This window comes from Pseudophryne corroboree, chromosome 2 (genome assembly GCF_028390025.1).
Source record: "Pseudophryne corroboree isolate aPseCor3 chromosome 2, aPseCor3.hap2, whole genome shotgun sequence".
NCBI classification, from domain to species: domain Eukaryota; kingdom Metazoa; phylum Chordata; class Amphibia; order Anura; family Myobatrachidae; genus Pseudophryne; species Pseudophryne corroboree.
In genome coordinates, this window is record NC_086445.1 from 676,863,826 (window position 1) to 676,890,071 (window position 26,246).

General features: G+C 44.4%; 1 protein-coding gene across 2 annotated transcripts in view; it reads left to right on the top strand.

Annotated features, from left to right (window-relative positions):
• The window catches only part of MFSD4A (major facilitator superfamily domain containing 4A), a 314,229-nt gene that overhangs the window by 206,728 nt on the left and 81,255 nt on the right, over positions 1 to 26,246 (top strand). For both annotated transcript variants that reach the window (XM_063955141.1, XM_063955140.1), the window contains one exon: positions 5,629 to 5,776. In XM_063955141.1, the coding sequence (XP_063811211.1) occupies positions 5,629 to 5,776 (148 nt within the window). The remainder of the gene's footprint in view (positions 1 to 5,628; positions 5,777 to 26,246) is intronic.

Here is a 26,246-nt window from a genome sequence, read left to right on the forward strand (position 1 = left end):
AAGAAATGTGTACAGTAAGAAATGTGTACAGTAAGAAATGTGTACATAGACAGTAAGAAATGTGTACATAAACAGTAAGAAATGTGTACATAGACAGTAAGAAATGTATATAGACAGTAAGAAATGTGTACATAGACAGTAAGAATTGTGTAAATAGACAGTAAGAAATGTGTACATAGACAGTAAGAAATGTGTACATAGACAGTAAGAAATGTACATAGACAGTAAGAAATGTGTACATAGACAGTAAGAAATGTGTACAGTAAGAAATGTGTACAGTAAGAAATGTGTACATAGACAGTAAGAAATGTGTACATAGACAGTAAGAAATGTGTACATAGACAGTAAGAAATGTACATAGACAGTAAGAAATGTGTACATAGACAGTAAGAATTGTGTAAATAGACAGTAAGAAATGTGTACATAGACAGTAAGAAATGTGTACATAGACAGTAAGAAATGTGTACAGTAAGAAATGTACATAGACAGTAAGAAATGTGTACATAGACAGTAAGAAGTGTGTACATAGACAGTAAGAAGTATGTACATAGACAGTAAGAAATGTGTACATAGACAGTAAGAAATGTGTACATAGACAGTAAGAAATGTGTACATAGACAGTAAGAAATGTACATAGACAGTAAGAAATGTGTACATAGACAGTAAGAAATGTGTACAGTAAGAAATGTGTACAGTAAGAAATGTGTACATAGACAGTAAGAAATGTGTACATAGACAGTAAGAAATGTGTACAGTAAGAAATGTGTACATAGACAGTAAGAAATGTGTACAGTAAGAAATGTGTACATAGACAGTAAGAAATGTGTACAGTAAGAAATGTGTACATAGACAGTAAGAAATGTGTACAGTAAGAAATGTGTACATAGACAGTAAGAAATGTGTACATAGACAGTAAGAAATGTGTACAGTAAGAAATGTACATAGACAGTAAGAAATGTGTACATAGACAGTAAGAAGTGTGTACATAGACAGTAAGAAGTATGTACATAGACAGTAAGAAATGTGTACATAGACAGTAAGAAATGTGTACATAGACAGTAAGAAATGTGTACATAGACAGTAAGAAATGTGTACATAGACAGTAAGAAATGTACATAGACAGTAAGAAATGTGTACATAGACAGTAAGAAATGTGTACATAGACAGTAAGAAATGTGTACAGTAAGAAATGTGTACATAGACAGTAAGAAATGTGTACATAAACAGTAAGAAATGTGTACATAGACAGTAAGAAATGTACATAGACAGTAAGAAATGTACATAGACAGTAAGAAATGTGTACATAGACAGTAAGAAATGTACATAGACAGTAAGAAATGTGTACATAGACAGTAAGAAATGTGTACATAGACAGTAAGAAATGTACATAGACAGTAAGAAATGTGTACATAGACAGTAAGAAATGTGTACAGTAAGAAATGTGTACAGTAAGAAATGTGTACATAGACAGTAAGAAATGTGTACATAGACAGTAAGAAATGTACATAGACAGTAAGAAATGTGTACATAGACAGTAAGAATTGTGTAAATAGACAGTAAGAAATGTGTACATAGACAGTAAGAAATGTGTACATAGACAGTAAGAAATGTGTACAGTAAGAAATGTACATAGACAGTAAGAAATGTGTACATAGACAGTAAGAAGTGTGTACATAGACAGTAAGAAGTATGTACATAGACAGTAAGAAATGTGTACATAGACAGTAAGAAATGTGTACATAGACAGTAAGAAGTGTGTACATAGACAGTAAGAAGTGTGTACATAGACAGTAAGAAATGTGTACATAGACAGTAAGAAATGTGTACATAGACAGTAAGAAATGTACATAGACAGTAAGAAATGTGTACATAGACAGTAAGAAGTGTGTACATAGACAGTAAGAAATGTACATAGACAGTAAGAAATGTGTACATAGACAGAAATGTGTACAGTAAGAAATGTGTACATAGACAGTAAGAAATGTGTACAAAGACAGTAAGAAATGTACATAGACAGTAAGAAATGTGTACATAGACAGTAAGAAATGTACATAGACAGTAAGAATTGTGTACATAGACAGTAAGAAATGTGTACATAGACAGTAAAAAAAAGTGTAAATCAGGGGTGGGGAACCTCCGGCCCGCGGGCCGTATAAGGCCCGCGAAGCCGTTTGGTCCATCCCACCAGCTTGTGTCAGTGAGACACGCTGCCGCCGGAGAGATGAGAGCGCGGCTGTCGGGTGGGAGCGGCGGCGTGTAGGACTTGAAACCAGCCGCCGGTTCATGAGCCAATCAGAGCTCGCGGACCGGCAGCCAATCGGGAGCCGCGGCTGCCGGTCTGCGAGCTCTGATTGACTCTCCAACCGGCGGCTGGTTTCAAGTCCTACACGCCGCCGCCGCCCAACATAGCCGCGCTCTCCTCCGTGTCCCACCAAAAGCAGCACGGTAAGCAGCACGGAGGGGAGGGGGGGGCAGGGCATCTGTATACCTGGCACTGTGGGGGGCATCTGTATACCTGGCACTGTGAGGGGCATTTGTATACCTGGCACTGTGAGGGGCATTTGTATACCTGGCACTGTGGGGGGCATTTGTATACCTGGCACTGTGGGGGCATCTGTATACCTGGCATTGTGGGGGCATCTGTATACCTGGCACTGTGAGGGGCATTTGTATACCTGGCACTGTGAGGGGCATTTGTATACCTGGCACTGTGTGGGGCATTTGTATACCTGGCACTGTGAGGGGCATTTGTATACCTTGCACTGTGGGGGGCATTTGTATGCCTGGCACTGTGGGGGCATCTGTATACCTGGCACTGTGAGGGGCATTTGTATACCTGGCACTGTGGGGGCAATTGTGGATCTGGCACCGCACTATTGGGGGCATATGTGTATCACGTCCCATTTTAACTGGCCACACCCATTTTTTTGGCGCGCGCACACACAGTACCTCTAAGGGGCAGACCTACTGGGGGGCAGGGTAATTTTTTAAGTTCAGAATTTTTGTATGGCCCCCGAAGGATTTAAATATTCAAATGGCCCTCGGTAGAAAAAAGGTTCCCCACCCCTGGTGTAAATAGACAGTAAGAAATGTACATAGACAGTAAGAAATGCGTACATAGACAGTAAGAAATGTACATAGACAGTAAGAAATGTGTACAGTAAGAAATGTGTACATAGACATTAAGAAATGTGTACATAGACAGTAAGAAATGTACATAGACAGTAAGAAATGTGTACATAGACAGTAAGAAATGTACATAGACAGTAAGAAATGTGTACATAGACAGTAAGAAATGTGTACATAGACAGTAAGAAATGTGTACATAGACAGTAAGAAATGTGTACATAGACAGTAAGAATTGTGTACATAGACAGTAAGAATTGTGTACATAGACAGTAAGAAATGTACATAGACAGTAAGAATTGTGTACATAGACAGTAAGAAATGTGTACATAGACAGCAAGAAATGTGTACATAGACAGTAAGAAATGTGCATAGACAGTAAGAAATGTGTACATGGACAGTAAGAAATGTGTACATGGACAGTAAGAATTGTGTACATGGACAGTAAGAAATGTGTACATGGACAGTAAGAAATGTGTACATGGACAGTAAGAAATGTGTACATAGACAGTAAGAAATGTGTACATAGCCAGTAAGAATTGTACATAGACAGTAAGAAATGTGTATAGCTATTTATAACAACACAAATCAAAACTTCCAAGAGATGTTCTGGTTACAGTACATTCAGCTCAATAATATTACATTTAGTCTGGCCAGTTCAGTCTTTGGAAGCCAGCAACTACGGTTGGTTTTCACTATAGATAGGGGACTTGAGCTAATGTTCTCCATGTTATAGTGGAAATCAAGCAAGACTGCCTCACAGTGGGACTTCCGCAGGATTGGGGAAGGCACATGCCCTCATGCCATTTTTTCAATGATTTTATTTGTTATACAGTACAACATCTATAATCAGAGTGAAGCTCACAGTCACTTGCCATTCACCACTACTCAGCCATGTTTTTACTAACATGACTGACAGTTTTCCCCGATAACATGGAGATATTGTCAATTCATTTGTTTAAAAAGTTTTTTAAATGATGTATTATTATCATTTGTTGTACACTGCAGTTATCACCACCTGCTCATATATAGTCACACATTTGCAACAGTAGATAATGTAATTAGCCATTGTACTACAGGTAAAACTTGTTTTTACAATTATTACAATAAGCAAATTGTGTTTATCATCCTTAGTGTCAAAGGCCCTACACACTGGCCGATTTTTTGAAAGATATGAACGATCTCGTTCATAAATGAACGAGAACTCGTTCATATCTTTCAGTGTGGAGGCTCCAGCGATGAACGATGCGCGGTCCCGCGCTCGTTCATCGCTGGTCCCCCGTCGGCTGTGCATGCGGGCCAATATGGACGATCTCGTCCATATTTGCCTGCAGTTCTATGGAGCCACGTGACGGGGGGAGTGAAGAAACTTCACTCCCCCCGTCACTGCCCCCCCGCCGCCGGGTCGCTCGTCGGCCGTATCCGCCGTCGGGCAGCTCGGCGGCGGGTCGGCCAGTGTGTAGGGCCCCTTAGTTATGTGGTGGTGGACAGGGCTGTGCTTCTATTTATCCACATATTTTACCATTGGCAGCCTCCAGCTCTGTTTTGCCTATCACATTGAATTTATATAGTTTTATTTGGTCCAGGACCACCAACCCATAGCACCCCTGCAAGGGCCTTGCAGCATGGCAGGGTGCCACGTCAAACAGTTTGGCAATCACTAGGTAAAGACATCTACAAAATCACAATGTCTGTATTTCTATACAACACACTGTCACATCATATTTTTTTACAAATATTTTAAAAAGTTTAGGTCTGCTCTGTTTCCTCTTAGGAGCCAATGTGCATCAGCTTAGGCTGAGGATAGTGTGTACGGACACCAAGCTCTCCTTTTGCCAACCTGCTCAGGTCCAACTTTGCCTGGGTACATAACAAGCACCAGTGTATCATTTCCCTAAAACCGGGACAAACACTTACATGTGATCAACCCATGTAGATAGTAATAGCATAATGTGTTTCAAAACTGCTATGCAAAATATATTTTAATAGTGTAATGATGAAGTTAATAGGGCTATACGCATTTAGCATAGTATAGCAATGTGTGTTTTATTTTGCTATGGTTTATTACTTACAGATGTAGCCATGCTTATCCTTGCTGCGATGCAGCATGCTGCAACACAGGTTGCTGCATGGCATGCAAGGGCTGTGACTATTCACAGCCAGCGATCGCTCCATTAATTCCTAATGGAATTAATTGAGCGATCACCGGCTGCGAATAGTCACAGCCCGGCATGCCAGGCAGCATGCCACGTCGCAGTAAGATGGGCATGGCTACATCTGTATTTGCAGTAAACCCCTGATACAGAGGTCCACATATTACTTATGGTATGTACTGTAGCTTGTTTATTCTTAACAGATAAAATGGCTGACCTCGGTTCTTTGTCATTTTGGTAGTAAATATCACAAAATGGTTACAGTGCATATAATTTTTATTTCTACTGCCCTGTACAGATTGATTTGAAGTGTGTTGACTTGTGGCATATCTCTTTTCTCTCTCACCAGATTGGAGTGTCAGTGACATTCCTGTTTCTGCTGTTGTCCCAGAACAGTATCACCGGACTTTTCATAGGAACAGCTTTTCTTGGTCTCTTCCTCAGTAGTGTTTTCCCCAGTATGCTGGCCTACACAGAAGATATTCTAAACTACAAGGGTGAGCAAAGTTTCTGGCCCATAACATAAATAGGATAGTGTCACAACAAGTCCCACCTGGGCATGCGTGGTATTGGGTGTGTAAGTGCTAATAGAGAATCACCTGGTCTATGACTAAAATTCTCCCCCAATTATATCTCACACTCACTATTAAACACCATGTTCTGCCATTGCCAAGATTTAGTCCAAAAGCTGGTACTTTTAGGGCCAGATTCAAATGTCCGTCTCCCCCTCCGGCCCCCTATTGCGTATTCTAATATTACTGCCTACAGGTGCGACAAGTTCTTCTCAGCTTGCTACATTCATGTAAAGAGACCCATTTGGGCGCCCAAACATGCCCATAAGTTTAGGTGGGTTTAGGTGCTTTGCGCGCCTAAAGCTGACTGTACTGGGCGCAATCAGCGCAATAACGGGGCCATTTGAATATCGCCCCTCTAGCTCCCTTCACTTTAGATGGGAGATAGGGGGCGCGTGAACATTTGAATTCCCCCCTTAATTTTCAGTTAATACCTTACTAAACCTAAAATATAATCACAACTTCAATGAATCAGCTTCTTGTAAACCAAACAATACCCTGCATAAATGTATCTTTCGAAAAAGCCTACTGTATCTGACAAGTGCATTCTTTAGGAACACAACACATAATACTGTTAATGGGATTTCATATTACAAAAAGACACAATGCTTATGTAATAAATGTGGTGATAAATTAAGAGATAGCAATATAAATTCCAACAGTATCTATATCACTAAAATAATACACAGAAACAGAAAACTACACTCAAGTAATTTTCAAGTAATCTGATACCTGTGGAGGAATGGAAGGTGGACAGTCTTTCAGTAGCAGACTAATGGGCCCTACACATTAGGCGATGTGCCGCCGAGGTGCCCGACGGCCGATACGGCCGACGGGCGACCCGGCGGCGGGGGGGCAGTGATGGGGGGAGTGAAGTTTCTTCACTCCCCCCGTCACCCGGCTCCATAGACGTGCAGGCTAATATGGCCGATCTCGTCCATATTGGCCTGCATGCACAGCCGACATGTCACCAGCGATGAACGAGCGCGGGACCGCGCATCGTTCATCGCTGGTGACTCCACACTGCACGATATGAACGTTATCTCGTTCATTAATGAACGAGATCGTTCATATCGTGCAGTGATATCGGCATGTGTGTAGGGCCTATAACACAAAAATGATAATTTACAAAATACTTTTAAAACTCTTTGTTGCCCAGAACCTCTCCTGTATTTTTATAACACAAATATGCATAGAAAACATGATTATATTAAATTGAGAAAGATAAATTACTTCCATAACTTCATTTTGGGACCAGTATATATTGATAACAAATTGCTTGACCTGTAAAATAATAAAAGAGATAAATAATAGGATGGTAGCAACAAAATCAAAGGGAAGAGAAGCAGGTGCACTCCCTGCAATTGCTACTACCACCGCTTGGCCATGCCAGCCAGGCCTGGGGACTGTATGGCAGGATAAACTGCAGTGTTAGAATCCCATTGCAGTAGTACCATCCAGCCCTGGGTTGGTAAGTACTATTAAAAGTACTGGTCAGAAGTCTTTCCTACTACCATGGAAAATTGGAGTGGTGTTATTTGTGGAAAACTATATAAAAGTATAAATGATTTTACAGTGAATATTGGACCCAGCATGTACACTACGTTTTAGTGGTTGTCCGTCCTCAATCCTGTAATCCAGCATACAATTGACTGCCAGGGTATGTAGGCATTTGAGAAACCACAAGTGCCATCTTTCGCTGGTATATACTGTATATCCCACTAAGATCCGTAGTGTGCCAAGGAGAAATTAAAAAAATATAAATGGGGAAATGGATGAGAATAGCACCCCCTTGTGTAATATGTTGCTGGTTCGTAATGGGTTCCCATCACTAATTAAAGGCACCCTTATAAATGAAGGTGTATCTCATACGGTGGTATAGAATCACTTTTGAAAGGGAAACTGCTAGGAGGAGGGCAGTGAGTAGAGTTATGTTATTGAAGGAAGTCAGAGGAATAGAAGAGGTAACATTACATACTGTACACCACACATCAAGGGAGGCTGCCAGTCATTACTGCAACCAGAGAAGGATAGAGTAACATCTACCCAGCCCCACAAATGTGACAGCTGGGACTCAGGCAAAGGGGAACAAATAAACACATCAGACCATACAGTACTTATATTGGTGTTCTTCATAGACACCTCTCCACTTTAGACTTACAGTATCGCCTAATAGTAAAAATGTTAGAAAGGAGGGGAGGTGCAAAATAACTGCCTTGCCCCAGATTACATAAATCATAGTTACAGCCCTGGTATGATGCAATAAAATAGAAGAGAGAAAGTAGGCATAATAGTGTAATACAATTTAACACTCCATGTCATTATTAAAAACAAACATGTGCCAGTACATTGAAAATAGAATACATAGTTTATCCGAAAGTTCTCTTAATCCATTGTGGGAACAGGTAGAGATTCAGTCAGACATCCTCAGCATGTTTCATCCTTCATGCAAGAAGCTTGGCTTCATCAGGAGTGTGTAGCTTGATGTCCCTTTAGTTATATTTATACCCCATACAGTCAATTATGCCTGGGTAATCGTGTCACTTTCTGAGTGTGTCCACAGGAAGTGACCAAGTTACCCTGGTAACCGCGTCTCCTGGAAACAGGATGACGTTTAAACACTGTTTAATAATGCTGCTACTGTATGTTGCTCTGGCTAATGGCGTCTTCCAGTAACGGGATGATGTCACGCCATTGGTTGCATATCATCTTTTGAGGGTTGTATTAAACAGCAGGCCTTTTGGAGATAAGCAGCCGTCCTGACGAAAAAGGGAGTGTAAAGAGACGGTGATTAAGGACTACATCATGTTTTGGTGAACTGTTAGGAATAAAAACAATTGACACTCCAATGTATTGCACAACTATGTCTGGAAGCCTCTCTTCAGCCCATGTAGATATCTACATATTGGTTATATAAAAAAAAAACCCTAATGTAATGCTGAGCATTCCTTACAGAGACCCAACTCGATTGCGTAAGAAGGAATTTAGGGGTCTATTCATGTAGGTTTGCATTTCTGAATTGTTACATTTCACTATAGAGCGCATCAGTTAGATGCGATATATAGCTTTGTAAAATTGTAAAATAGCAATTCATGTATACTTACCTTCCATGTGATGTGATCCTAAAATGAGGACTCCAGCGGTCCAGTCTTCAGCTGCGGTTTTTGCTGTCTAATTTCCCGTGATTTCGCAAAAAAAAAAATCAAAACAGATTCTTCCTGCGCAATCACATTCTTCCCCTAGTAGTTTTTTCTGCATATGCGTCGACGTCCTGTGTGACTGGTAGGGCACAAAAACCCGGCTATAGTGGTTGCTGGTCTATAAAGGGGACAGGGCTTGAGCTAATGATGGGCATAGAGCAGGGAAATATTCAACTTCCCTGCCCTTTTTGCAGTGTAGTTCAGATTAGATCATACTTGCCTACTCTCCCGTAATGGCTTAGATGCTCCCGAAAATCAAGTGACCCTCCCGGCCCCCGGAAGAACAGGCAAGTCTCCTGATTCTGAAGGTCCCCCTCTGCCCGGCCGCCCACTTAGTTACCTGTTAATATGGGTGGAAGAACCTACCATTGGTCTTGAATTCAATTCACTGCATCAATTACTATGTACTTTCTTTAAATATATCAATGAACCTCGTTGATCCATGGACTTTCAGTGAGACCCCACATAGACTGTACAGTAGATGCAAATAGGCAATCACAAGCAAAATTGCTCTAATTCAGTGGTTTCCAAACTTTTTTGAATCACGGCACCCTAGAGTATCAGAATTTTTCTAAGCCAATAGTTTCTTATTGGAAAATGTAGAAAGAAATATTAAATTGTGTAAATTGTCTTTATAGGTCATTCCTTAGGGTAACTTATGTGGTGAGGGACAAGATTTGCTTCTGATTGTCAATATATTTTATGATTAGCAGCCATTAACACTGGTTTTGCTTTTTGCATTGACCATGCAGAATTTGAATTGGTTCTGGACCACCAACCCGAGGCACCCCTGCAAGTGTCCCGAGGCACCCCAAGGAGCCACGGCACACAGTTTGGGAACCACTGCTCTAATTGGTTATTTGCATACAAGCCCCAGCCTGTCAATCGGATTGTGGCTCCTTAAGGAGCAGATGGTCTTATCAGGGTTTTGTTTTTTTTAACCTTTGGATTGCAAGAGACAAAAGAAAATAAGAAGAAACCATTCTTTATGATAATCAGCAAAATAAAGTGAGACCAAAGTATTGCAGGAGTATACAGTACATCCAGAAAGTATTCAGTGCACTTCACTTTTTCCTCATTTTGTTATGTTACAGCCTTATTCCATAATGGGATAAATTAATTTTTCCCTCAAAATTCTCATTGTCATTATGGGGTATTGTGTGTAGAATTTTGAGGGAACAAATGAATTTATTCCATTTTGACATAAGACTGTAACATAACAAAATGTGGAAAAAGTGAAGCGCTGTGAATACTTTCTGGATGCAGTGTATATTTAAATGAAAGGACTTTTACTACAGTGTGTTTTTTTTCTTAGGTATTTTATTATATGATGCTACAGGTCCAGTGGGGAGCAGCATGTTTTTGCGGGTCTGGGTCTGTGGCTGTGTACCACTAGACAAAGTTATGAGCAGTGGTGCTTACTTCCACTTTAGGGGGATGGATGCTGTTTTTTTATTTATTTGTATTGTATTTTTATATACACATTAAAATAACTTGATAATGATGACGACTTGCACCTTGAGAGGGGATGTAGTCAAAAGGTCAAAATAACATTGTCGACAATCATAATGTTCACGCCACAATGTCCACATTGTTAAACTTTAACATCCTCAGAATGTTGACAGGAGAAATGTTGACATTGTGAGAAATTCAACATTAGGGTTAGGCTGCGGGTGGGAGGGTTAGGGTAAGGCTGCGTGGGGAGATTAGTGTTAGGCACTATAGCAGAGGTTCCCAACCATGCTCCTCAAGGCACACAAACAGTCCACTTAAGCACAGGTGACTCTGCAAATGCAAAGCTATTTGCAGCAACTTCGCAATTGCAGTCCTTAGCAATGCAAATGCAGGAGGAGGTGCATACCACATTCGCCCTGCATTTGCGATGCAATTGCATTTCAGATGAATGTTGTGATATTCATCTCTGACAGCAGGATGAGTAAGCTTCAGATTTCTCAGCCTTTCCATTGCAGGGCAGCCTCTGAGGCCAAAGTACAGTAACTGTGTCTCGTGACATAATCCTTGGGTTCGTCATTCCCAGAAAATGGGGGTGGCACGCCCCTGTTTTCCGCAACACCAGCTGCCCCCGTCCCTCCGCGCGATCGACAGGCAGAGGCATTCACATATCTGCTTCACGATCGCCAGACCCATTCAGCTCATGCACAGAAAGGGTCTTGTGCGTGCCACATTTCAATACAGTCTCCATGATGAATGTCGACATGGTCAATGGCTTACTGTGACCATGTTGGTATTCTTATGTAGACATGATGAATGTCAACATTATGCAGGGGCGTATCTAGAGAGGAGGAGATCCGTGTACAGTCTCCAGGTGTAGGCCCCCTCCTCTACCTTCCCGTAGCCGGCAACAGCGCTGTTAGCGCTCTGTCTGAGCGCTAGAGACTCTGGTACAGTGCCAGAGTTTACAGCGCATGGGCAAGTCTCCAAAAAAAATGGCGCGGCGCCCATTTTTTTGGAGACCTGAGCATGCGCTGTAGACTCTGGCACTGTGCCAGAGTCTCTAGTGCTCAGACAGAGCGCTAACAGCGCTGTTGCCGGCTACGGGACTCGGGAGAAGAAGGGACCAACACCCGGACACCAGAAAGGTAAGTATATAGAAGAAATGGGTGCAGTGTGTGCGGTGTGGGCCCTCTCTGGACCCATGGGCCTGTGTGCACCGCACACACTGCACCCATTATAGATACGCCAGTGACATTATGTCTGTTGACATTTTGGACTCAACCCCATTGTGATTCCCTTAAATCATATGGTATGTGCTTTAACAGTACTTTGTTGTGAACCTACTGTAATAAACTATTTTGAGCTGAAACTCATTTTCCGTAGCATATATTTTATGCATATTTGAGAAATTGAGTGTGATAATGGAGATCACAAACCCACCAAAGTGGGTGACTTCATTGGTAACTAAATCATATAGAGAGAACTATACAGTACAGAAAATTGCAATACATGTTATCTAATATATAAAAATGAAAATCTGTCATTCTGTCCTTCTGTCTTTCTATACAAATCCACAGTTTACAAGCGCAGATTGTGAAATTTCACAAACTAGCGTATTAAAACACGGCGGAGGCAACTAAAACAATTTGAAAACCCTAGCACTCCTAGGGGGGGGGGGGGGGGGGGGCAGCACAGAGTATATCAGGAGACAGCGTAACTCCGGAATTGCTGGAGCAATGTACTAAATAATTGGTACACATATGCCTTACACTCTGGGAACAAACACTGTGGGGGGAAGACACCCCTAGCACCCCTAGGGGTGAGGCAGTAGCACTGAGTATTTCAGCAGACAGCATAACTCTGGAATGCCTGCAGCAATTTACAACAAACTTGGTACACATATGACTTATACTCTGGAAACAAACACTGTGGGGGTCAGACACCCCTAGCACCCCTAGGGGTGGGACAGCAGCACAGAGTATGTCAGCAGCCAGCAAAACTGTGGAAGGCCTGGAGCAATTTACACCAAACTTGGTACACATCTGACCTTAAATCTTGGAACAAACTCTGTGGGGCTTAGACACCCCTAGCGGTGGGACAGCAGCACAGAGTATTTCAGGAGACAGCAAAACTATGGAAGGCCTGGAGCAATTTACACCAAACTTGGTACACATCTCACTTACAATCTGGGAACAAACTCTGTGGGGGTTAGACACACCTAGCACCCCTAGGGGTGGGACCGCTGCACAGAGTATTTCAGGAGACAGCATAACTCCAGAATGCCTAGACCAGTTTACAACAAACTTGGTACACATATGACTTACAAGCTGGGAACAAACAGGTAAGACACCCCTAGCACCCCTAGGTTGAGGCAGCAGCACAGATTTTTTTCATCTGACAGCATAACTCTGGAATGCCTAGAGCAATTTACACCAAACTTGCTAAACATATTACAAACACCCTGGGAACAAACACTGTGGGGTAACACACCACTAGCACCCCTAGGGATGGGCCAGCAGCAGAGACTATATAAGGACATGCATGATATGTCAGTGATGACAGGGGCAGTGACATGATGTGAGGAGGGGAATGGAGGTAGCACGAACCCACACACTCTGAGTTATATAGTGGAAGTAGCATGGTCCCCCAGCAGCACATTGGGTTTTCATTTTATTGATGTGTATAACATTTTACATGCTTTTTTATACTATGTTATTTATACTGTGTTTTTAATATTTAAATTCATTTTTGTAAACATTCTTAAAATCCCGGGCAACGCCGGGTACTCCAGCTAGTACTAACTAAGAGGAGCAAGATTCTTTAGTGTTTTTATAGCCCAGTCTAAATATTGCTACTTAGTGGTAGATGAAGAGAGCAATAAAATAACCCCTTCATTCTGGAGTCCAGTTATTTCCAACATCCATATAATTAATTATTTATGCAGTACCCACACAATACTATTCATATTTCCCCTCACAAAGGAATACAATGTACCATTAATAGGAAAAAGTGCAGAATACCCTGATGTATCCCCCTACCCATTTATTTGCTGTTATAAACAGCCTACTTTCCTCCTTGTATTGGGACGTCAGAAAAGCTAACATTAAATTGCATACCCTGTAAAGGTTCAGGTGCTCTGGCAATCCCTAGTTTAAAAACATAACTATTACATCTTGTTTATTGGTTGAAGGGTTCTTTGGCTCTCTTTTGGACCTTCAAAATGAGCAGATGGGCCTTTTCTGACTTCTTTGTAATTTTTCTTTACCTGTTAGGGTGTAAGAGCTCTTGCCTCTGTTCTTAAGCAGATATTGAGCATTTGTGTCATGGTCAGGTTTTACCCTGAGATGCCTCTATAGTATAATGTTGAACTCCTGATCTCTGCCTTTTATAAGTCACTAGCTGGAGTATCAGGCCTTGCCTGGATTTAAATCTTCAAGTTATTCATTTATCAATGAGTTGGATGTAACTGTCGACATTTTAAAAATAATTAGCAGCTTAGTAGCTCTTTCAACACACTTTACTTTTACATTGCGAGATAGGTTTGAAGTTTCCCCTCTGTTATCTATGTTGCTATTCCAAGGATTTTGGGGACACAATATTTTTTGTCTTCCCACCTCCATTTCTGTTAGTTATTTTAGTTAATTGATTTATGGTTATTTCAGTCACTTATTTCAGGTAATTGAATTATGGTTATTTCTGTCAGTTGTTACAGTTCATTAAAGTTTTCATCCAAATCCATCCAGTGGAAGGCCCAGAACAAAGTTCTGTCTGGCGTACACCAACAGGAGGTTCGACCAGGACCTCAATCCTTCAGTATGTCTTCTTGGACCCAGTGTTATCAGTCTGTGAATTTTCATCCAAATCCATCCAGTGGAAGGTAGGCTCCCTGGGCCAAAATCCTGACCAGCATACACCAACGGGAGGTCCGACCGGGACCTCAACTGCCTGGTATGTTTCTGGCATCCAATGTTACCACTCTGTGAAGTCTCCAACCAAATCCATCCAGTGGAAAGCTCAGAACAGACCACATGGGTCTGCCCAATATTCAAGTGGCCAGGATCCACCTGGACCACTTCGCATTGGTTTAATCCCAATCGGTGCAGGGCTGTCCGAATGCTTAACTGGACAGACAAAAAAACAGACCAATGAATTTTATATATAAGATTTCAATTACCACATTCTCCAGGGCTCCTGATTCACTATTCATGATTACCACATTTACAAGCACTTCTGAAACTGGAATCCAGGAAAGCGATTTCCACATTGTATTTTCTCTTACATCCTAGTGGATACTGGGGTCTTGTACTTTAGTACCATGGGGGTATAGATCGGGTCCACTGGAGCCTGGCACTTCAAAACTTTGTGTGTGCATGTGTGTGCTGGCTCCTCCCCTCTATGCCCCTCCGACCAGACTCAGTTAGAAAAATGTGCCCGAGGAGCCGGGTGCACTTCTCTGGAGCACCAGAGATTTTTTTCTTCAAGTTTAATTTAGTTTATTATTTTCAGGTAGCTCTGCTTGTCAGACAGACTACCTGCTTCGTGGGACTTAGAGGGGAAACTGAACCAACCTCCTGAGGGTTAATGGTTCGTAATCCCAGCTGACAGGACACTGAGCTCCTGAGGTACTGATCACACATCGTTAGTATGTGTGCCCACTCCAGCAGCTAGCCGCCACTCTCTAACAGATACCGAAGATACAGTTGCAGTTTTGGCGGCAGGTCGCGTGGCGGACACAGGCCCTGGGCTGTGGGGCCCGCTGCGGACAAACTGGCAACGGCAGACGCCCCTCGGTGCTCACTGTCACAGAAAGGCTTTGGGAGTACTGTACATATCTAGTTTTGACATAGCCAGTATAATCTATTAACAGGGACCGCGCACCATTACAGGGGTCGGGGCTTCCCGGAGCAGGACCTGAGGCGGGAAGGCGACATTTTCCTGCTTCTGCGGATCAAGCTGCACACAACGCTGCTCCTCCAGAGACCCACGCTGCTACAGGACTCTGTACTGGTACCAGGGGGTCTTAAACGGGGGGGGGGGGGGGGGGCACACTGGCGACAGCGCCGCTGCACTCCTATCAGGTCATACATTTAATTACTCTTATACTGCTGTGTTTCTGGGTGCTGGTGTCCACTCCTCAAGTGTCCCTCCTAGGGCTCTCTAGGGTCTGTGTGGAGGTGTTTGGTCAGTGGGCTGCACTGTTTGACAGGGTGAAGGTTGTCTGTAGACATGTTTATGTGTACTGCCTGTAATTAATCCCCATCTTCAGCGGGGTCACTCATGTGTGAATAATGTTCCTTGACTCCACAAGGACACAGTTCACAAGCACCTGCCTGGCTGGAAAGCTTTACTAGCATGATCCAGCATGTTAATTCTGAATTAGTTGCGGCTAAAAGGGAGAGACAGGTGTTGAAGCATTCTATTGATTCTGTGGCCAAGACAGCAGATACAAAGAAGGCTTCTCAGCCCCGTCTAGTGGTTTCACAAAAACGCTCACTGCCACAGGTGCTCCAGTCTGATTCTGATCAGCCTTATGTAGATAATAATGATGATATGGATGAGGACATCTCTCTGTCCCCAGGGGTGGAAGCCCTCATCGTCGCTGTGAGAGAGGCCCTTCACATACTGGATCAGGAGTAAAAGCCGGATGAGGAGTTGTATTTTAATGTTAAACCAAAGACCTCAGCGACTTTTCCTGTATCTAAAGAGTTGCTCACTGGCCAGGGAGGCATGGTTAAACCCTGATAAAAAAAAATTACAATTCCTCAGAGGTTTTTAACTACTTTTCCCTTTCCCGATGAGGACAGGAAGGTATGGGAAAACCTCCCGTCAGTCGATACGTCTGTGTCCAGACTGTCTAAGAAATTGGTACTGCTGATGCCAGGGGCTATATCCCTAAAAGAGCCAGCTGACCGTAAGATTGAGACCACGCTCAAGGCAGTATATACTGCGGCAGGCGCTGCTCAATGCCCCACAATTGTTTGTGGGTGGATTCCCAGGGCAATAGTCAAGTGGTCTATCGACAGTTTGTAATCTTTGCCCCGAGATGAGGTAGTTGCTCTGCTGCAACATATACAGGATGCTGCAGATTTTATGAGCGAGGCTATTAAGGAGTTGTGTAAGATTAATAGCCGCACTATGCTATGGCTGTTTCGGCGAGCAGAGCTCTTTGGTTGCGTCAGTGGTCGGCAGACTCTGAGACGGTGATTCCAAAAAGGGTGTAGAAAATCTTCCCTTTACAGGTGATTCTTTGTTTGGTGACGAACTAAATAAATGGATCTCCCAAGCAACGGCGGGTAAGTCTACTTATCTGCCGTCGGCTACGCTGCCTGCTAGACGTCCTTACACAGGACCCTCCTTGCAGTCCTTTCGTGTGGCAAGGTTCAGAGGCAGGGGCCGAGGGGTCTCCACCACTTCCAGAAGATCTTGTGGTAAGTCCTGTAAACCTGCACCTGCTGTCTCCCTGGACCAGACCACCAGATCCCCTGCCGCAAAGCCTTCCACGTGACGGTTGGCCCCAGTGACAAGGCGACTTTCAGGTAGGTGCTCACCTTCAACACTTTGACCACGTGTGGGGGGAGTCCTGCCAGGATCCTTGGGTGAGGGACCTCATTTCCTAAAGATTCCGGCTGGAATTTCATGCACTCCTCCTCACAGGTTTTTCAAGTCGGGCTTACCAGCTTTACCCGCAGCAAAAGTTACCTTGCACAAGGCTATTCCAAAACTTTTGCAGACAGGGGTGGTAGTTTCTGTACAGGGTATTTTACTCCAGTCTTTTTGTCTTCCCAAACCAGATGGTTTGGTGCACCCCATCTTGAACCTGAAGTCTCTAAACCCATATCTGCGGATGTTCAAATTCAAGATGGAATCCCTGCGGGTGGTGGTGTCCACTCTGGAGGAGGGGGAGTTCCTGGTGTCTTTGGACGTCAAGGATGCTTACCTACACATTCCCATGTGGCCACCACATCAGGCTTACCTCAGGTTCACCATATTGGAAGACCATTTCCAATTTCAGGCTTTACCCTTCGGTTTATCCACAGCTCTGAGGGTCTCCACCAAAGTTATGGCAGAGATGATGCTGCAATTGCGCAAGATGGAAGTGAACATAGTCCCATACTTGGACGATCTCCTAATAAAGGCTGTGTCCAGGGAACGTCTGCTGCACAGCATCGATCTGACGACTCGCCTACTTATGGATCATGGGTGGATCCTAAATTTTCAGAAATCTCACCTGGAACTGACCCAGCATCTTCAGTTCCTGGGAATGATACTGGATACAGTGTCTCAAAGGTGTTTCTCCTGATGGAAAAGGCCTTGACTATACTGGCTATGGTTCGCTCGGTGCTCAGTCCTTACAAGGTATCCATTCCCATTCATCTTTCCTTCCGATTACTGGGCAAGATGGTAGCTGCTTACGAGGCAATCCAATATGGCAGATTTCATGCCCGACCCTTTCAGCTGGATCTGCTGGACAAATGGTCGGGGTCTCATCTTCACATGCATCAGGAAGTGATGATGGCTACAAGTTACTCACCTGGTAGGGGGCAGGGGTTTCAATATCCACTCGTGTATTCTACTGATGACGGATGCCAGCCTCCAAGGTTGGGGGACTGTGACTCAAGGGGCCCAGTTCCATGGTACATGGTCGAGACAGAAATCGGCTCTGCCGATCAACATCCTGGATCTCAGGGCAATTTACAATGCTCTTCCGTAGGCTTCTCATCTCCTAAAGGATCAGGCGATCCAGGTTCAGTCGAACAACGCCACGGCGGTGGTGTACATAAACCGACAAGGGTGAACAAGAAGCAGAGCGGCAGGCAGTGGTCTCAAAAATCCTTCTCTGGGTGGAGGCCAACGCAAGGGCCATCTCAGCCATATTCATTCCAGGAGTGGACAAATGGGAAGCGGACTTCCTCAGCAGGCACGGCCTCCATTCGGGGGAATGGGGCCTACATCCCCAGGTGTTTCAACAGTTAGTTCACTGGTGGGGCTGTCCACAGATCGATCTGATAACTTCTCGACTCAACAGGCTGTAGCAGTGGACGCGCTGATGACACTGTGGAGGTACCAGTTTGTGTACCTGTTCCCTCTTCTACCGCTGATCCCAAGGGTACTAAAAAGGAAATTCTAATTGCCCCAGATTGGCCTCGATGGGCGTGGTACTCGGACCTCCTGACCATGTCTCTGGAGGATCCCTGGCCTCTGACACTCCACGACGATCTTCTGCAGCAAGGTCCGTATGTCTATTCAGACTTACAGCGGCTACGTTTGACGGCTTGGAAGTTGAGAGGGAAATTCTAGCAAGAAAGGGTCTTCCCTCACTGGTTATTTCCACCATGGTCCAGGCCAGGAAGATGGTTACGTCAAGCCATTATCATTGTATCTGGAAAAAGTATGTTTCCTGGTGTGAAAGTAGAAGGGTGTTTCCCGTGGAATTTAGAATTGGTCGCTTTCTACTTTTCCTACAAGCTTGAGTGGATATGGGCCTACGTTTAGGCTCCATTAAAGTCCAGATATCGGCGCTCTCTATTTTCTTCCAGAAACAGCTTGCCATGTTACCAGAAGTACAAACTTTCCTTAAAGGGTGTTCTTCATATGCAACCACCTTTTATTTCTCCCACGGCTCCATGGGACCTCAATGTGGTTTTGTCCTTTTCCAATCTGACTGGTTTGAACCCTTACATAGGGTGGAATTAAAGTTTCTCACCTGGAAGACGGTGATGTTATTAGCATTGGCATCTGCCAGACGTGTCTCTGAATTAGGGGCCTTATCCTGTAAGAGCCCTTATTTGATTTTTCATGCAGACAGGGCGAAACTTAGGACCCGTCCTCAGTTTTTGCCTAAAGTCGTGTCAGCTTTTCATGTGAATCAACCTATTGTGGTTCCAGTGTTGTCTGACTCTTCCGTTGGTCCTGAGTCCTTTGCTGTGGTCAGGGCTCTGAAGATTTATGTCAAAAGGATGGCCCATCATCGGAAATCTGACTCGCTGTTTGTCCTTTATGATGCCACCAAGATTGGTCGGCCAGCTTCTATTCAATCTATTGCTCGTTGGCTCTGGTTGACCATTCAACAGGCTTATACTTGGGTGACTCTGCCTCTAGCCAACATCTATTCCGGCCCAGTTGACGAGGTCAGTGGGGTCTTCCTTGGTGTCTGTCCAGGTGTATCGGCCCTACAGTTGTGCCGAGCTGCAACTTCGAACACGTTTGTTAATTTCTATAGGTTCGATACCTTGGCCCAGGATGACCTTCAATTTGGTCAGATGGTTTTACAGGGGTCTCCGCACTCTACCACCCGTTTGGGAGCTTTGGGACTTCCCCATGATACTAAAGAGGTATATACCTCCTGAGAAAACCGCTGAATTTGGGTAGCGGAGAAACGCGTTGAGGTTTAGCACAGGCGTTTGCATGTCTGTTCCATAATACCAGTTCAAAAGAACGTGTTGGAAATCAGGCCCACCCACCCCACCTTGGACACCACCGAGTCGGAACCGGAAGCCCGCCAGCGCAAGCGGCTATACACCCATGGTTACCGTAATAGACTGCCGTCTTAATTCAGGAGTGTAATTACAAGCTAAGTCCGCAGGCTGCGAGGAGTGCCCGGCAGACGCTGATCACATCACAGCGAATCGAACACGTGGATGGTAACTGCATCTAATCCATAAGGGTGAGAGAATATACCACATATACAGGCGGAAGGGGGGAAGAGGGGGGTTGGAGTATATTGTGCCTGAAAACTGATATTGAAAATCCATCTGGGACTGTTTTTAAAGAAACTGTTACACAAATAATGGATATGAATATGCATGATATGGGATACCGTCTGGGATTCCATTCAAACACAAGACCGACATACAAAGATAGGTCTTGCAACATATGTCCATTTGGATACAAATAATTGTTACTGAGAGCAACACTGTGTCGCTATATGGAACTTTTGCTTCCTCAGCCTAATTACTGGTTTTTAATTTTGTGTTCTAATGTTTCAAAAGTCTATATACATTTTTATATGTGATTAAATTATGCACTCCTTTACTGTTTTTTATTAGTACAGGTTGAGTATCCCTTATCCAAAATACTTGGGACCAGAAGTATTTTGGATATGGGATTTTTCCGTATTTTGGAATAATTGCATACCATAATGAGATATCATGGTGATGGGACCTAAGTCTAAGCACAGAATGCATTTATATTACATATACACCTTATACACACAGCCTAAAGGTCATTTTAGCCAATATTTTTTATAACTTTGTGCATTAAACAAAGTGTGTGTACATTCACACAATTCATTTATGTTTCATATACACCTTATACACACAGCCTGAAGGTCATTTAATACAATATTTTTAATAATTTGTGTATTAAACAAAGTTTGTGTACATTGAGCCATCAGAAAACAAAGGTTTCACTATCTCACTCTCACTCAAAAAAGTCCGTATTTCGGAATATTCCGTATTTCGGAATATTTGGATATGGGATACTCAACCTGTATTATTATTGCTTTATATTTAAAGGGTAAAATCAACAGGACCTGGCTGGCAACTGAACCTCCAAGATATCTTAAATTGGAATATTCTGGTAAATGATACCATGATACCATGAGGTACATGTAAACTAGTAGGGAAGCTCCTCATAAATGTGACGCTGGTGTAGCAGGACAGAGAACAGAAAGAATAAACACACAAATCCTGTAACAAATTGGTGTCAGACGATGAAATGACAGAGCCAGAGCAAGTTGGAGAAAGTTCCAGCAAAGAAAAAGAGAGGAATGTTTAATTTGGGGGAAAAAGAACCAAAGAGAGCGACTAGGGCTAGGGGCAACACTACCCATAATAACAGGTGCTGAATTCAGGAGTTACCATCTGGGACAGAGAAGGCTGCAGTTCCAGCATCAACAGAATGGGCGAACCAGCAAAGGGTTTTCTAGTGGAGACAACAGCTGATAAAAGGGTTGACATGCACATGGTCATTGTGTTCAAAAAGTTGACATCGAAAAGGTCGACAGGGACAAAAGGTTGACATGACTATAGTCAACACTTTTTTTTTTTTTGGGGGGGGGGGCTTTTTGATTCTGCTTTCATCTGTGACTACCATTTTCTCTGGCAGGGTCCACAGGCTATCCACAGGATAACATTGGTATATGATGACGTGACAGTGGATTTGCGCCAAACGGTCAAAGCTTTTGGCCTCCCAGCATACAACGGGCCCGTCCATATATCCCCGCCTCCTGGCTCAGGCAAATCAGTTTTTGTTTGGTCCAGCAGGAGCCGGACCATGGTCAAGAGGGCTGCGTTTTTTTAGCAGCCATAAGCTTTTTTATTTTATTTTTATAGTCTTACAATTTTTTTTGGGCGATCTTTGAGCGTACCTTAGAAAGAGTGGCTCAAACAACTCCCCGCCGGGTCGCAACAACACTTACGAGTACAGCGCTGTTTCGGCAGGTGTCTGTGTCGGATTTGCTAGCAAGTCCAGCAGACATTATCAGGCAGTGGCCGGAGCATGGACAGAAGGTAAGGGGAGGAGACTACCAAACAGTCGCTGATGCGGCTGTCACCTAGGGTGCACCAGCACTAGGCCCTAGGGATCATAGGCTCCAGCGGTAGTATGAGGCCGCGATTCCTAGGGTTGATGTCAGCAGTGAGGAGTCAGACACTCCCCTGATCGCACCTCCCTCCGATTCATGACCAGTTTCCTCCGAGTCTCCCGCCATGAACTGATTTCCCGCTTCCGTCTGAGATGCTGTGTAGCTAAGGGGACCCATTTGCAGCATAGGATGCTGTGTGACTGGTGCATCAGTGTTCACTTGGGTGCCTGTGTTCACTGTAGGTACACAGGGCAAGTGTGTACACTATTAGCATCTGGATACACCCAGCGTTCACTAACGTAATGATCGATCCTAGAAGTGAGGGAGTCTCCCTGTATCCCACTCTACTGAGCACAGGTAATACAGCACTAAGTATCTATCTCCCTTTTGAGTATGAATAGTTGGATAAGTGCCTAATGCATGATCATTATTACTGTTGTTTTCTTTCGCTGTGCGACTGAATACGGTTAAATCCTATATAAGGTAATGCAGTAATATGTTTCTCCTACATACTTGAAATATATTTGTAGTTGATTATGTTCTCATATTGCTTATTTTACTAATGTATAACCTGTGATTGATTGCTAGTGTACTTGCTGACTTTACTTTAATTATGTCAGTTTTTCTGTCTATTCCGATCCTCAATGCTGGTGCAAAGAAGGTTACAGTCGGATTGTATGTCACTTTAACAAAGTTTAAAGTGATTACAGTCACAAATTGTGTAGTTACACTGTACAAGTGTGTGGTTATTCATGATGTCTAAGAGCGGCAAGGGTGAGGAAGATACACTCACAGCAGCACCAACGCTTATGTCATGTTTGTCTTGAAAAGCTGGGTTAACCTCTCAGGATCTGATTCAGAATGGTTTATGTGTAAATTGTTTTAGCTTTCACTAAAGTCTTTTGAAAAATCCAAAGCAGACACAGGTGCAAGTTGAACCCCCATGGGCTACGTTTGCACAGACATTATCCAGTATAGCTGAGCGGATAATTACAACTTCTGCGCCAGGGATAGGTTACACTATTAACCCTTACATTTAGCATACCATCAGGGGTTTATTACATCCAGCAGGGGAAGCAGCAGCTTCTCAACAAAAACAGGCTGAAGGCCGGTGGTAAGTAAATCACATAGACATGAAACAACATCTTCACAGTCTACACATGTTTCAGATGAGGATTCGTCAGTGAATGAAGACTCATTACACTCCAGTTCTGCATATGGAGATGAGGAAGAAGGTCTCAGCTCAGTGGACATATCTGAGTTAATTAATGCGATGAAAGCCATTCTATCCTTAGAAGAATCAGCAGAGCCTGTGTTTAAATGTCCCAAAACAGGACTGAGTTTCCTGGGTCAGAACAGCTGACGGAAAATATGCAAGAGGCTTGGGTTACGCCCAGTAAGAAGTTTAGAATTCCAATTAAATGGAATTCCAATTATCCTCCTCCGGCTGGGGATTGTTTAAAGAGGGAGGTGGCTCCCAAAGTAGGTATGCATGTCATTCGATTAGTGCGAAATCTACATTACTTCTGCCTTCAACATCATTAAATGATGTCACGGATAGAAGAGTTGACGGTTTTCTAAAAACCATTTTTTCCTTGTCTGGGGCAGTCATAAGACCAGCCATGGCCTCAGTCTGGATGGCGAAAGCAGTGGCTGCCTGGGCTGATGAATTGGAGGGGGATCTTTCAATAGCATCTAGAGAGTAAAAATCCCATGTTGCACATATCAAACAGGCGGCGATGTTTTTGGAAGAATCAGCATTGGATATGGGTGTAATTGCCTCTCAGGCATCAGCTTCAGCAGTGGCCGCTCACATAGCAGTTTGGCTACATACATGGAAAGCTGATTCAGAATCCAAAAAGGTTATGGAGTCTTTACCTTTTACTGGAGATATTCTTTTTGGTAAAGAATTAACCAGTATTTTGGAGTCAGATGCAGACTCCAAGAAAGTGAAGTTTCCTTCTACACTCAAATTCATGCCTAAATTTCTAGCTTTTCGCCCTTTTCAGTCTAGGGAAAGCAAAAGGAAAAGGTGATGGCAAACAGTCCCAATACAAAAAGTCTGGTAAGACTAGAAAGCATTGGGCTACCAGAGGAACGGCTTCTAAATCAGAAAATAAGCCTTCAGCCTGATGGTACGGGCCTCCACCTGGGGGATCCCAGGGTGAGAGACCAACTTCTTCAATTTGCACAGATCTGGCTGCAGTCTACCACAGAGGCCTGGGTGCAAGAACCGGTAACTCACAGTTATGCATTTGCTTTCAAGGTTTTTTTACCAGCCCATCTTTAGTAGAAACCAGTGGCGTGCGGTGAGGTCAGTGGCTGGTGAGGCACTGCAGCCATAATGTCCGCCAATGACCCCTACCACTGCTGACCCAATGCCTGCTACCCCCGCCACCGCCAATGGCTTACAAACTCGCCACACATCAACTGCCCCGGCACTCCGCCACTAATTCGCATCTCAGTCCGATGCCGCCGCAGCCTGCCTGCTCATTAAACTTGTGATGAGCAGGTGGCTAATATATTGCACATTTTTATAACAAAAAAATAAATTAGTGTTTGGGACTGGGGAGGGAGTGGGAGGAGGACATGAATGCAATTTTGTTGTCCAGGGCTTCCATTAACTTAATAGCACCTTGGGTGTGGCACTATTAAGTTGATGGAAGTCCTGGACACCAAAATAGCCAGCAGTGGGTTACAGGGAGAGGGTGATGCTAGAGAGAGGGTGACAGCTGTGGGTGACAGGGAGTGGGTGACGCCAGGGACAGGGTGACAGGAAGAGCGTGACGCCAGGGAGAGGGTGACAGCAGTTGATGATGCCAGGGAGATGGTGATGGGGAGGGTGACACCAGGGATAGGGTGGCAGCAGTAGGTTACAGGGAGTGACACCAGGGAAAGGGTGATTGCAGGGAAAGGGCGCCGGGGAGAGGGTGACGCCAGGGAGAGGGTGACAGGAAGAGCATGACACCTGGAAGAGGGTGACAGCAGTGGATGAAGCCAGGGAAAGGATGACGGGGAGGGTGGCAGCAGTGGGTGACAGGGGGTGACGCCAGGGAGAGGGTGATGACAGGAAGAGGGTGACAGTAGTGGGTGACAGGGAGAGGGTTACGCTAAGGAGAGGGCGACATTAGTGGGTGACAGGGAGAGGGTGAAGCCAGGGAAAGGATAACAGCAGTAGCAGTGGGTGAGAGTGTAAAAGAGAGAAGGAAAGGGTAATGGGGATAGGCAGTGAATGACAATTATAGTGCTATTTATACCCCTTTTCCATCTACCGATGCGGGTCGCAGCCGGGAGCCTGACACGGGTGCTACCCGCATCGACCCCTTTCCCATCAGCAGTCACCATCCCGGCATATTGCCAGGTTGGTGACGCTGCTGGTGACGCGGCAGGGGTGGAGCTGGGAGATCACATGATCTCCCAGCGCAGCCCTTCCATACAGTGTAAACGAGAGCCGTGTCGCATCGACACGGCTTCCGTTTATACTACACCTTACCCGGATCATTCCCGTGTCCTACCCAGGTAGCTACCCGGGTAGGATTGCCGGGTCACTTGATCCGGGTTTTTCCTGAGGGAGCCGTTTCTACTAGCAAAAAACACGGGTAAATGCGCGCCCCCATGCATTTACCCTTGTTTTTTGAGCTAGTGGAAAAGGGGTATTATTTACACGGACCTGGGCCTAGAACTGCAGCGTGGCTCCTCCTTTGGTGTTAACTCCGGGGATCGCCGGTGACAAGAGCAGCCTGAACAGGAATCCATCATCGGAGAAAGGACGGGATGTATTAAAATACATTGCCGCTCCTCGCCACCTACCGCAGTGATGTTGATCGCATATGTACTAACATATGCGATTAACATCGCAATGCGGTGACGGAGGCTCCCCGCGATACCTGTGAGGAGGGTATGCGGGGGATCGCCGTCACCTCCCTGGAGTCTCCGGCTGTCCCAGGTGCCTCCTCCCTGCAGCCGGGCAGCGTTAATAGCAATACAGCAGAGGGGAGAGGGTGCCCAGCGGGGTCAGGAGACGGCACAGACGAGGGCAGCAGACGAGGTAAGCATGAGACTGGCAGATGACAGATACTGGGGGAGAGGGGGAGGACTTGGCAGCTGTGCCCGTGCCCCACACATCCTGCTGATGGCGACACCAAGCCCCGCAACC